General features: G+C 38.4%; 5 protein-coding genes across 5 annotated transcripts; 3 read left to right on the plus strand and 2 right to left on the minus strand.

The window, feature by feature from the left end:
- Positions 1–615: 615 nt before the first annotated feature.
- BDF20DRAFT_186994 (uncharacterized protein) lies at positions 616–2,480 on the plus strand. Its single transcript, XM_053074879.1, has 7 exons — positions 616–736; positions 812–1,294; positions 1,469–1,661; positions 1,762–1,855; positions 1,927–1,986; positions 2,091–2,222; positions 2,253–2,480. Coding segments are annotated over exons 1-7 (999 nt in total). The 5' UTR covers positions 616–701; the 3' UTR covers positions 2,255–2,480.
- Positions 2,481–3,152: 672 nt separating this feature from the next.
- On the minus strand, positions 3,153–4,319 carry BDF20DRAFT_896944 (uncharacterized protein). The gene is made up of 5 exons (XM_053082532.1): positions 4,248–4,319; positions 3,860–3,953; positions 3,608–3,767; positions 3,403–3,517; positions 3,153–3,321 (listed from the first exon to the last, which is right to left on the minus strand). Exons 1-5 carry the CDS (start codon positions 4,248–4,250, stop codon positions 3,277–3,279), a joined length of 417 nt encoding a protein of 138 aa, XP_052931992.1. The 5' UTR covers positions 4,251–4,319; the 3' UTR covers positions 3,153–3,276.
- Positions 4,320–4,560: 241 nt separating this feature from the next.
- On the plus strand, positions 4,561–4,847 carry BDF20DRAFT_788967 (zinc knuckle-domain-containing protein; the record flags this gene model as incomplete). Its single annotated transcript, XM_053076155.1, has 2 exons — positions 4,561–4,611; positions 4,689–4,847. Coding segments are annotated over 2 exons (210 nt in total), but the record flags the coding sequence as incomplete, so codon positions are not given.
- Positions 4,848–6,202: 1,355 nt separating this feature from the next.
- Positions 6,203–7,932, plus strand: BDF20DRAFT_187014 (nucleophile aminohydrolase). The gene is made up of 7 exons (XM_053074880.1): positions 6,203–6,421; positions 6,511–6,605; positions 6,698–6,779; positions 6,874–7,029; positions 7,098–7,276; positions 7,346–7,737; positions 7,804–7,932. The coding sequence occupies exons 1-6, from the start codon at positions 6,346–6,348 to the stop codon at positions 7,496–7,498; spliced, it is 741 nt and encodes a 246-aa protein (XP_052931994.1). The 5' UTR covers positions 6,203–6,345; the 3' UTR covers positions 7,499–7,737; positions 7,804–7,932.
- Positions 7,933–9,103: 1,171 nt separating this feature from the next.
- BDF20DRAFT_917044 (uncharacterized protein) lies at positions 9,104–10,575 on the minus strand (the record flags this gene model as incomplete). The annotated part of the gene is made up of 3 exons (XM_053084524.1): positions 9,104–10,127; positions 10,210–10,337; positions 10,426–10,575. 3 exons carry the CDS (start codon positions 10,573–10,575, stop codon positions 9,104–9,106), a joined length of 1,302 nt encoding a protein of 433 aa, XP_052931995.1.
- Positions 10,576–11,654: the final 1,079 nt, after the last annotated feature.

Here is an 11,654-nt window from a genome sequence, read left to right on the forward strand (position 1 = left end):
AGAACAACATGACCGTTCGTTTCCCACCGTTAAACGCTATTCAGCAAAAACGAAAAGGCGAATGATAGAATATCGTGTGTGTATCTTTTATTGACAGTAACGTTGACAAAAAGACGACTTGTTTCGTTTGAAAATACACAAAACAAACCTAGTCAAAGAAATTTGAATATAAGCGACCCCTATTCACCATAGAACGGGTTGATTTAGGATAATTACGATAGGCTCTTTTTGTTTGGTTTCAATGTAGTACCTGCGGTTACATTTATACCGAAAGCTGAATACGGGTAATAAAGGCAATTACGCTTTCCACCCCATCCACGACGCTCTCTCTCGCTCTCTCGCTTTCTCACTTTCTGATTCCTCATGATGGCGTAGTCTGTTGGTTTACAAGAAAATGCAACAAGAGCATGAATCGTTTCTTGACAGAGGAAAAAAAAAAAAAAAAAAAAAGATCGACGTCATTTATGGATCGATTTTTTGTGGTTTATGTGTGTGTCTCTTCTTCAAAAAAGTCGCATATTTTCCGACCAAAATCAAAGCTGCCAATAAATTGATTCTTTTCTTTTGGTTCTTTTTTTTTTTTTTTTTTTTTTTTAATTCTTTGGTTTGCTTCCCTTTCCCTTTTCCCTTTTTACTTGCATTCTTTATTTGAGCTCTGTGGTTTTTATTTGATTTTTTTTTTTCTTTCTCAGTCTTAAAACATGTCACAAACTAAAGATACGATAGAATTGGAAGGGTCTGCTTCTATGACCAACGATAACAGTGGTATCATCCATGATACTAATAATAGCAATGGTAATAATAACAGCAGTAAGCTTCAAACAAGGAGAGCAGGCAACAGGTCGCCGCAGGCAGCTTCGCCAATAATGGAAGATATAAAATCACCCGCTTCTCCCTCAGCAGTGCACAAAAATTCAGAAGAGCCACCGCAACAAGAAGCAGGAGCGACGACAGCCACTCCTTCGTCCACGCCTGCTTCAGCCAGTGGTGCGATCAGAGTGACGCGATCGCAATCTGTTGAATCGAATGGTTACGAAACAACGGACTCGAGAAAGCGGAAGCGAAAAGCAGCGAGCAAAAGCAACACAAGCAACAAAAAAAGAGCTGAATCACATTCCTCAGCATCGTCCAATCAAATTAATAATAGCAACGGTAGTAGTAACAGTAATAAGTCAACGAGTGCTTACAACAGTCATCATGACAACGAGCGTGAAACAAGAACATCGGCCTCTCGACAACTCAAAGGGGCCAAAGAAGCCAAAAAAGCCGAGAGAGAAGTGATTATTAAAGAAAGGTATATATGCTTTGTTCATGAGACGGCTCTTTGACGTGGTCATTATCTAATATCATTTGACCTTATTTCTTTTTGTACTGCCCTACGCATCATGTATATATATATACACACACACACACACACACACACACACACACACACACACACACGCTTATGCGGTTTGTGTTTCTTTAGACTACGACAATTGGAAGAGATTGAGCAAGCTGTCAAGAGCGGAACACATGCTGAATATCATAAATTGTTACATGATATTGAGTCGAAAAGGGCAAAAATGCTAAAGATAGCAGAATTACGAAGATCGTTTGCAGAAGGAAATGTACTCAATTTCTTCAATTCGCAGAAATATGCAGCCTATTCTCAATATTATGTAAAATTTCTTTTTTTACCACCTTGCCTTTCCGCTGCGTGTTTTTTTTTTTTTATTTGATTTCTTTTTCTAATCCAACCCCTTTTTTTTTTTAATATAGTGGGACAAGTTAGCTCTCCGACGATCTTTGATACATCAAGTACAGCAAAAGATTAATTTACTTGAACAAGAATATTACTCAAATCACGTTAAAAGTAAACTATTTTTGCAGCAAAGAATTTTATAGAGAATGATAGGAAAACTAACACTTGCTCTCTCTTTAAAGGCTCTTTAGATGATGAGCATCTATCGGAATGGGTGCCTCCTGACAGACCGTCTATGATCAATATCCTTTTTTTTTTTTTTTTTTGTTTCTAGTCATCCACTTTGGCTAACCTTTTTCATCAGCAGCTCTCATGGACGCACTTATTATTCTTAACCAATCAATACGTTCTTTAACTATAGGTTTAACTGAGGAGGACGCAGATAATGATGTAGAGCAAGCTCGGCAAGATCCCAACGGGGGATATTACCCACCCTATGCTAACCCATCATTTCAACAGCAATCGTACCAATACACATATGCATCACAGCAGCAACAACAGCAACAACAGCAACAACAACAACAACAACAGCAACAAGAGCAACAAGAGCAACAGCAGCCAGAGACTCATGCACATCAGCCTCACCCACCTTCGTCATTACTACCACAACAGCCACCTTTGTCATACCCTACTATGTCTTCCTCTCATAAACACCCTAGCCACTATAGACAATATCCAAAGGACACTGATAGCAACAACAAGCATTTCAGTCCTCCTCCGTTTTCCTCCCATCCTCCCTCTCATACTGCCGCTATCAACACCACCAATAGACCCATGATGTTGAGTGCACGTGATTCTCCACCCTTGGATACGTTAGCGACGCTGGCCGATCGACAATACCAAAAAGAGTTGAACGATACGCATCAAGATAATGGGAAACGGCACGAAAGTCCCTTCCATCCTAATGGCAAAAGAGAAGATTCCCCAGTAACCATGTCAAGCCATCATGCCACAACAGCGGCTAATAGCAACAACACAAATAGTATCCATGAACCAACGACAAATTCTTATACTCTCCCACCAATAAACTCATGGCGATATGAACAGAGACCCACACTACCAACGACTTAATAAACGGGTGCCAATGTGATAACACAAGCAGCGAATTTTTTTTTGTAACTCGAGACAGAAATGAACTTTTTTTTTTTTTTTTTTTTTTTTTTTTTTTTTTTTCTGAATTTTCCGCATGACGAACAAAACGTTTGTCCCGATATCCCCGATGATGTTCATCTTAACGCTAATAAATAGTAAAGTCATGTATTTTACCAGATGTATTGTCTGAAAACGTATTACCTGAATTGATTTGAATCGTAGACAACAACTCTCTATTTCATCGAGTTGTACAGACATTCACCTTTTTTTTTTTTCGTCCGTGTTAAAAGCCCTTAATTCCTACTTTTTCACAAAATGATTGTACTATCCTGCTTTTATTGCCTTTTATGTTGTTGGGTTTTTTTTGGCCAAGTAAAAGTAAGAATGTGTATATAAAATTAGGTACGAGATGATGTAAATAAATGGGACAAAAGCAACATTTAAGAAGTGCGACTAGCCTTATCTAAGACAGTTTCATAAGCGACCTATTTATGGAAAACAGAACGAGTCAGAAATTAAATGACAAACACATGGCTTTTGAGTTTTTAGTATAATCTGTATTTTACCTCTGAAGCATCCGTTCCTTGGATTTCAACGGCAATACCGACCAACTTTCTACGAAGAGCATCTTTACTAGAAGCATACAACATCTTTTGGCGGATCTTAGAAGTATCAGGGATCCTATAGAAGAGACAAAGGGCCAAGAAAACATAAGAAAAACGCGTCCTTTTTTTTTTTTGAATACTTTTCCCTTTAAAGCAAGGAACCTACCAGGTATAGAATGTGATCTTGTTCCTCTTACCCTCGGCGCCCTTTTCAAACTCAAAATCGAAAACAGCATAACGAGGTTCGCTAGGAGGAAGCTCGTCCAAGAATTCTTGATATTCGCCATTTGTTGAGGACTTTTCAATGACAATTTCCTTGTTGTCATCTGATTTTTGTAAAATAGTTAAGCTTAGCTCGAGCCGTACTTTTTTTTTTTTTTTTTTTCTTTTCTGCGTTTTCTCGAGGGCACTTTCTTACCAGATAACTTGAAAATAATGTACTTGTACTTCTTACGGAGCTTGAGTTCTTCAAAAACTTCAAGACATTGGTCGTTAACAGCTACTCCAGAAGACTATAGACATTTCAAAACTGTTAGATGAGCCTGCCATTACTTCACTGGAGGGAGTACGAGATGACCAAACACTTTTTGCGATACACAAAGAAAAAAGAAAAAAAAAAGCTCTTGACAAACGAACGAACACTCGCTGTTCTTCCTCCACTCGTCTAAAAGAGTCCGTCCTTTTCTTTCGCCTTCAAGTCTGTAGGCAAACCTCGTTTCCCCTTAAATCAATCCTTTCTCGCTCATTCACTCAAAACGTCGTTTTTCCAAAACAGAACGCAGCAAAATGTGAGGAGTGACGCTTACCATTTTTTTTGTTTATAACTTTCGTGTTTAAAGTAAAAAAAAAAAAAAACAGAAGAGAAGAAAAAAAGGAAAAAGGGAAAAAATAGAAGGGTTTTTTGTCTTTCTACTTTTGCTTGAAGAGTGTTGAAAGCAAAGAAGTCAGCAGCGGGAACACAATCTTTTTTATAGGACGTCATTTTGCAGTTTATCGCGCGGTTCACGAACCAAATCCGGCATTCTCTTTTTTCAACAGTTTTTTTCCCTTTTTTTTACTAACAAAAGATCACGATCCTTAATGTACCGTACAGGTCCCAAGTTTCGTACGCAAGATAAAAAAGCCTCTACCACAACACAGTGTCAACGCTGTTTGGAATATGGACACTGGGTAAGCTGATTGAACGGGATGCTTTTCATGAACGAACAATTAAATAATCGCAACATTATTGATTCAACCTGCTCCAGACGTATGAGTGTAAGAAAGATAGAAGTTACAAAGTGAGGCCCACTCGTACACAACAATTGAAAAAACCGGTCAAGTTATACCAACCCGAATTACCAACAGAGTTTCAGAGTAAGGAAGGTTTAGCAGATAAAATATTAAAAGAAAAAAAGAAAGCAAGAAGGAGGAGAAGTCGATCAAGGTAAAGGGATCAGATCATTGTCATCTGTGGCTGGGTAGATAAGCAACTAAAGCCTCTTCACAGTTCCTCGTCGTCAAGTTCTTCGAGTTCGTATAGTTCAAGCGACAGTGATAGTGAAAGTGAAAGTGATAGTGGAAGTGAAAGTGATAGTAGTGCTACTAGTAGCAGCAGTAGGTCAAGCAGCACTAGTAGTAGTACTGTAAGCAGTAGTGGCTCAAGTATCAGTAGTCGTTCGAGCAGTGTCAGTAGCTTAAGCGACAGCCGATCGCGATCTCGCTCTGGGTCACGTTCAGTTAGCCCTAAAAGGCGAAATCTCAAAAGAAGAAGAAGAAGCTATAGTCGCAGTAGCAACGACAGTAGTCGAAGCAGAGACCGTAGTAGACTAAAGCATGTCAGTAGGAGCAAAAGCAGAAGCAAAAGCAGAAGCAAAAGCAGAAGCAGAAGTGTGAAAGCTATCAGCCGTAGTCGCAGTCGTAGTAGAGGCCGTAGCTATAGTAGAAGTCCAAGGAGAGGTCGTAGTTACAGTAGAGACTCTAGTTATAGTCAAAGTCGTAGCATTAGTTCAAAGCGAAGGAGATAGCATTAAAAGATCAAATTTCATTGTTCCTTCACTGCAATTGAATGGAAAAAATACAGTTTTTTAGACAAACTCCTGATTTCTTTTAAACAGAGTAAGGATTCATATTCAGATCACCTGCAGCTCTTTTCTAGAACAAAATAGCCAAGTGTTTTAAACCGCATTCATCATCCTTTAGATTAGCTTTTTTCAATAATCAAAAAAGGTGATTTGCAATGTTTAGGACGTGTCTTTCAGTAACATTTTTCTCGTCTTTTTTGTTTCAAGTGATACTCTAACTGAAGGAATTTTAAATGAGAAAAGATCCCTTCTTTTTCGTTTTTCGCAATTTTTGTAACTTTCAGCCCCTATTCATGTACAAAAGTTTTATTATGCAGAAAATTAAATCTGTTGAAGAAAAGCATAAGAATCAGGTTAAAAGGAATTTCGTTGGGCCGCTCAGATACATTAGAAGACTAGACACCGTCCGTGGCTGTAGTATCCTTCTTTGCAAAACTTGCAACACACTATGGAACTGCAAAGTTCAACGCAGCAACAACATTATGGCTATCAGCATTTCGATTGGGAAGACATCATCTTGGTCCGTTTCCTATTATCGCTTGAACAAAAACTAGCACGATTTTTAGGAATACAATCTCAAAAACTTGGTTCGTTCCCGTCCAGTTTGATCGCAGCTTTGTCTAAACCCCGAAACTAAAAAACCGCAATGGCAGCAGTTCTCGAAATGTGTGAACATCAATCAGTCTTTCAATTACCGATACACTTTTTTTGTTCGAGATGACGTCCTTTATTGAGTGTGCGAGTTGGACGCGTATTTCCTGTCACTTACAATTCATTTGGAACGCACAGTTCTCTTCTCTCTTGAGTATTTCATTTCTTAGTCAATTCAAATAAAATCAACATGAGTCGTGGATCCAGTGCAGGTTACGATCGTCACATTACAATTTTCTCCCCTGAAGGCCGATTATACCAAGTTGGTAAACCTAGAGAAAAAAAACAGAAATAAGACGATTGCCAACTCTGAAAGAGTATTTATGCTAAGTCAGTCCTTCATTTTACATATTAGAATATGCATTCAAAGCCATTTCAAACAGTGGCATCACATCTGTTGGCGTTCGTGGCCGCGATGGATGTGTCGTTGTCACCCAGAAGAAAATACCTGTAAGCCTTATTACACTTATCGAGAAAGTTAGCGCAATGGTACCTATACTTATGCCAATATCCAAACTGTTCCTGTTCCTGTCTCTGTACAGGATAAGTTATTAGACCCTTCAACTGTTACTCATGTTTTTCGATTGACACCAAAAATTGGATGTGTAATGACAGGCAATATTGGTAAAAATCTTTGAATACAGAAAAAAGTTTTTAAAAAAGGTACAATGTATACGAAACTCATTCATGCATTGGGTCATGCCATCCCACCCAATAGCTGATGCTCGTTCTCAGGTGACAAGAGCTCGTCAAGAAGCAGCTGAATTCCGTTACAAATATGGTTATGAAATTCCAACAGACATGCTTGCTAAGCGTGTTGCCAATACGAATCAGCTCTATACACAACAAGCTGCGATGAGACCTTATGGTGTTTGTATGTATTATGTACTGTCTGTGAGTGCTACATTGAACAAAATTTAAACGCCCCTTTTTTCTGTATAGCTATGATTCTAGTTGGTTTTGACGAAGAGTTAGGACCTCAATTATACAAATGCGATCCTGCAGGCTACTATGTTGGTTATAAAGCTACTGCAGCTGGTGCTAAACAACAAGAAGCTTTAAATCATTTGGAAAAGAAATTAAAGAAAAATCCTGAATTGAATATGGAAGACGCTATTGAGGTATATTATACACGATGGGTGATTGAAAGGCTACATATGTATATACTGACAGCGACCTTAAATTGATAGCTTGCCATTACAACATTATCCACTGTTTTAGCAGTCGACTTCAAAGCAAGTGAAATAGAGATTGGTGTTGTTGATAAAGACAACACTGATTTCCGCACTTTAAATACTGAAGAAATTGAGGATCATTTGCAACGTATAGTTGAGAAAGATTAAATGAGATGGTTAACGTTGGATTGGGGAAGGACGATTTTCGGCACTACAAACACAAGCACATCTTTTTTTTTTTTTTTGGTTTTTTTTGATACGAACTTTGTAGATTCAAACATAATAAACTCTATATTGATATGCGTAACAGATTACTTGAGATCCATTTATTGTATGTGGAGAAGATACTTCACGTCGAAGACTCAAAGCGTATTTTTCCACTTTATACGACAACTTACTTAACTGATGTAAGACAAATCGCAATCTTATGTAGACAAAGATATATTTTTGATAAGCATAGTTTGTCAATTAAGATCAAATATGTTTTTCAAACATTTCCGGCGTATGTGCTTTGAGTGCTTGGATTCCGTTGACATACGTCCATGATATAACAACTGCAAAAGGAGAAGAAATTGTCACCACCAGACAAGAAATTCAAATACTTGCTTCAATTGACCGGCAACAGAAACATTTTACATGACTGGAGGGAGAAAAAACTTTGTAACACATTTAAACTCTCTGTCAATTGATATTGAATAAAACAGATGGACTGACGTTTACATAGCCATGGAAGCAAGACTGCTTCCAAGAAGCACCTTTCTCTTCCGGTGGCGCTTTTGAAGCAGTGAAAATCGGCAGATGTCGTAAGTTTGATTGTACTGCTAATCCCAAGGCTTTTTTGCTCCTCACATCAAACAAGATGATACAATCATTGTGGACACGGTCACAAGGTATTGATATGAAGGCAGTGTATAGGTCGACTGAGGGCTTTACTCACAGGTCAATTTATACAGTCAAATTGATTACGAATTTACCGTAATTGTACGAGATAGCATATCGTCGTTTGATACGCTGTAGAGGATATATCGCTTTTATTGATTGGACAGCAGTTACTGATCCAAGTCAACGAAGATTCGGGCGATACACACAAGTGAATGACTGTCGAGTCAATATTGCTTGTGGGAGCGCCAACAGATGAAGGTACCTTTTGATTTAAACGAATAGTTGCCTGAATTATTGATTCTATGCTTCGACTATAAGTTTGCATCCAATAAAATTACTTCCCAAAATTCATTTGTTCGAACTGATTTAAGATATTTCTTATATCAATTCTACCTAATTGATTTACTGTTCTGATTTATATCACGTCTCTCGATGATGGTTGGCTTAAGCTGAAGACCAATATACTTTATCACGTCTTTCGAAATACACAAGGTATATTCAATTCAGGAATCCCTTCTTTTAGACAGGTTATCTTGACTGTTGCTTTTGTCGTTTTAATTTCCTACTGTCAAACAAACTAATAATAACCATTGTGTTTGATCCCAAGGCACCAATTATAACTTTTGGCTATCGTTCCGTGACAAAGGCACTGGCCAAATCATTATAACCCTATATAAACCCGCTCCGCGCGTTTCAAAAGCGCAACGCGCCCCGAACCCTACTCACCGCTACACGAAGCCTCCCTCTGCTACTTATTTCCAGTAGATTGCTCAACCGTTTACTTTATTAATTATTCTATTTATAAAACTACTATTTAATATAAAGTAAAAGCTTGCCACCACTCGTCCTCCAAACCTTGCCCTTCTCCATTCGGTTGAATCTATAAACATGTTACATAATATAATCAATACATTCTTTTCTGAATCTATCAAACATTGCACCATGTTGTCGATAATGTTGGTATACCGCATTGATGAAGAATGCTCGTGATTGCAATTTCTTATATGGTCCACTTTTTAAAATATAATAACTGTTGGCGAAATTACTTGAGATACTGGTAACATTTGGAAAGATAAACTCTTCAAGCCACTTTCTGATCGGTGAATGGGTGGTGAAATCAACAGTATCCGGCTTAAGTAGATCATTGATGTTTTGACGGAAATAGAAGTGATATCCAATTTGCTTGACTTTATCGACAGTATCAAATAACTCTGTGCCATATCGATCCCAAGATGCAAAAAGAGTGACCATTTCAGTAAGTATCAATTGAGAGAAAAGCTTGACAGTTGTTGGCGATATCATAACATGCCCAATGAATATGTGTTGCGCAAGACACCAATAAGTACTTTTGCTAACATGATCAATTTTGATGAACTGCTTGACCTCGTCTCTAACTCTTATGTTGTTAAACATTTCAAATCCTGGAAGATTATCATTGATGTCCATATTCAACAGTTGAGCTTGAAGTTGGATGATACATATATCATTACTTAGCGATGAAGTTGGTACAGTTGGTGCTGCTGATGCTGAAGACGATGACATTGGCTCAACTAGGGTCGGTACATCTACACCTGTCAACTTCTTCAGATCGACACTGCCCAAGGAAACGGAAAGAGAGTATGAGCTGTCCGAGCCACCAAACAAACCAGAAACAAACGGGAAAGCTGAGCCAGCATGCTGGTACTCAGAGATCAACTTCTTAACCGGACGCCATTGAGAATCATCTGGCTCACGATGAACCAACGAGTTTAGCCAGAAAGCAACAAGCGAACAGAAAGTCAAAGTTTTGCCAGTAAAACGATCTTTACTGACAACTACCCGCTGGACCAGTGCATTCAATGCGCGAAGACGATATAGCACAAAACCAAAGAGTTCCCCATTGGGGTACCAGTGGATACACTTTTCGATCTTGGCTCTATTCGCAAAGTTAAGAAATGGATTAGAAAACGTGTTTATCTATGAATATCTATGAAAAGAATGACATTATGGATACATACAGTGTTTGCGCCGAAGTAACATTGCTTATCAGTGATGAAGCCTCAGAACAATTGAGTCGAAACTCAAGACGAGCACCGTAACCACATTGACGGCTGGCAATACGCTCAAGATAATCTGAATGATGTTTCTACAGTTATAATGAAAGAATATAAAGTTCAGAACACTAGTCATTACAACTACCCATACAGTATAAAACCAAAAAGCAAAGTATTTACCATCCAGTTATCGTATGTTCTTGCCTTATCAAGTATGTTGGTGGCCGTCAAGTCCATGCCTTGTCTATTTGAATGGTATACGCGACGAAAGAAAGCATGCTTCCAAACACCATATGCTTGTACCGACAAGTAAGTATGCTCCTTTTCCATATACTTGAAGCCACCAAGACCGGAAAAGTTACAAAAAGAATCATGACGAAGGGTGCCGGTAAACTTGTTGGCAGGAAGACGAGAAGAAAAGAACAAAGAAAGCAGATACTCTGTGTCAGACCACAAACCAGTTCAAGAACAAGAAGCGGGAGGCAAAAAAGAGAAGGCAACATCAAGACAGATACTGATAGTCGAAATGAGGACTATGCACATTCAACAGTTCATGCTGAAAGGCAAAAGTCAACATAGCAACTCTACCTTGCTGAATAGACGGTATCCGGAATCACCTTTTTCATACCGTGCGACGAGATGACAAAAATTTTTTGACAGATGGTATAAAGCAGTTCAAGGAATGCGCTTCCAATTTGAATTCACGAACGTGATTACTTAAGGTTGGCGCGTTAATATTGTTCCTGCCCCGCAAGCAAACATGACGTGTATCGGCAGATCTTCCCATCGAGGTAAAAAAGTAAGGATTGATTCAATACTTGAACGCGTAAAAGTGTATACTTTTTACATTCTAGAAAGCATAGATATTGTTATTGAGACAGTTCTAAATCTACGCAAGTATAGGGCATAATCTATGCATTCTTCTTGTCGTCGATGATGGTGTAAATAGAGGAATTGGGTAGTATGGCTGTACTTTAGTGCAAGAGAACAATTGCTCTATTTGCACATAACGTCGGCCTGAGTGTTGTCTTTTCTGAATAGAATTTGTCACATCTCAGGCACTCAATTCAATGACTATACGTTGTATAAAGTGAATAGACCTTTTTAAGAGGCTGAACGTTCCTTCCTGCTTGAATTAGACTCCGCCTGGAACTCAAAAGTTCTTTCATTTGTCTTCCCTCGCTGAAAGTTCGCCTAGAAGCAAACTTTTATTTTTCACTGTGCTTGAATTGCAGTCATAGTTTTCAGTGTCTTTTTCTGTATTGTTTCTCTTTTTTTGGTTTTTTTTGGTTGTGGGTGTATGTCTAACGGTGAACAGTTGATGGGAAAAGGTATGTAGTAAGAGTATTTTCTTATATTATAGTGTCAGATCATCTTTTTGATTTAGTAAGGCACTGATTTAATCGGTA

This window comes from Mycotypha africana (genome assembly GCF_025528875.1).
Source record: "Mycotypha africana strain NRRL 2978 chromosome Unknown BDF20scaffold_12, whole genome shotgun sequence".
NCBI classification, from domain to species: domain Eukaryota; kingdom Fungi; phylum Mucoromycota; class Mucoromycetes; order Mucorales; family Mycotyphaceae; genus Mycotypha; species Mycotypha africana.

Bases quoted from the DNA above. Each gene is read 5' to 3' on its own strand.
- BDF20DRAFT_187014 (XM_053074880.1), top strand. From the start codon at position 6,346: ATGAGTCGTGGATCCAGTGCAGGTTACGATCGTCACATTACAATTTTC. The intron at 6,422-6,510 runs GTAAACCTAGAG...TTTACATATTAG, and splicing joins AGGCCGATTATACCAAGTTG to AATATGCATTCAAAGCCATT. The intron at 7,030-7,097 runs GTATGTATTATG...TTTTCTGTATAG, and splicing joins GATGAGACCTTATGGTGTTT to CTATGATTCTAGTTGGTTTT.
- BDF20DRAFT_896944 (XM_053082532.1), bottom strand. The intron at 3,518-3,607 runs GTAGGTTCCTTG...TCTCTTCTATAG, and splicing joins AAGATCACATTCTATACCTG to GATCCCTGATACTTCTAAGA. The intron at 3,322-3,402 runs GTAAAATACAGA...TTCCATAAATAG, and splicing joins AAGGAACGGATGCTTCAGAG to GTCGCTTATGAAACTGTCTT.
- BDF20DRAFT_186994 (XM_053074879.1), top strand. From the start codon at position 702: ATGTCACAAACTAAAGATACGATAGAATTGGAAGG. The intron at 1,662-1,761 runs GTAAAATTTCTT...TTTTTAATATAG, and splicing joins CAGCCTATTCTCAATATTAT to TGGGACAAGTTAGCTCTCCG. The intron at 1,856-1,926 runs GTAAACTATTTT...CTCTCTTTAAAG, and splicing joins TTACTCAAATCACGTTAAAA to GCTCTTTAGATGATGAGCAT.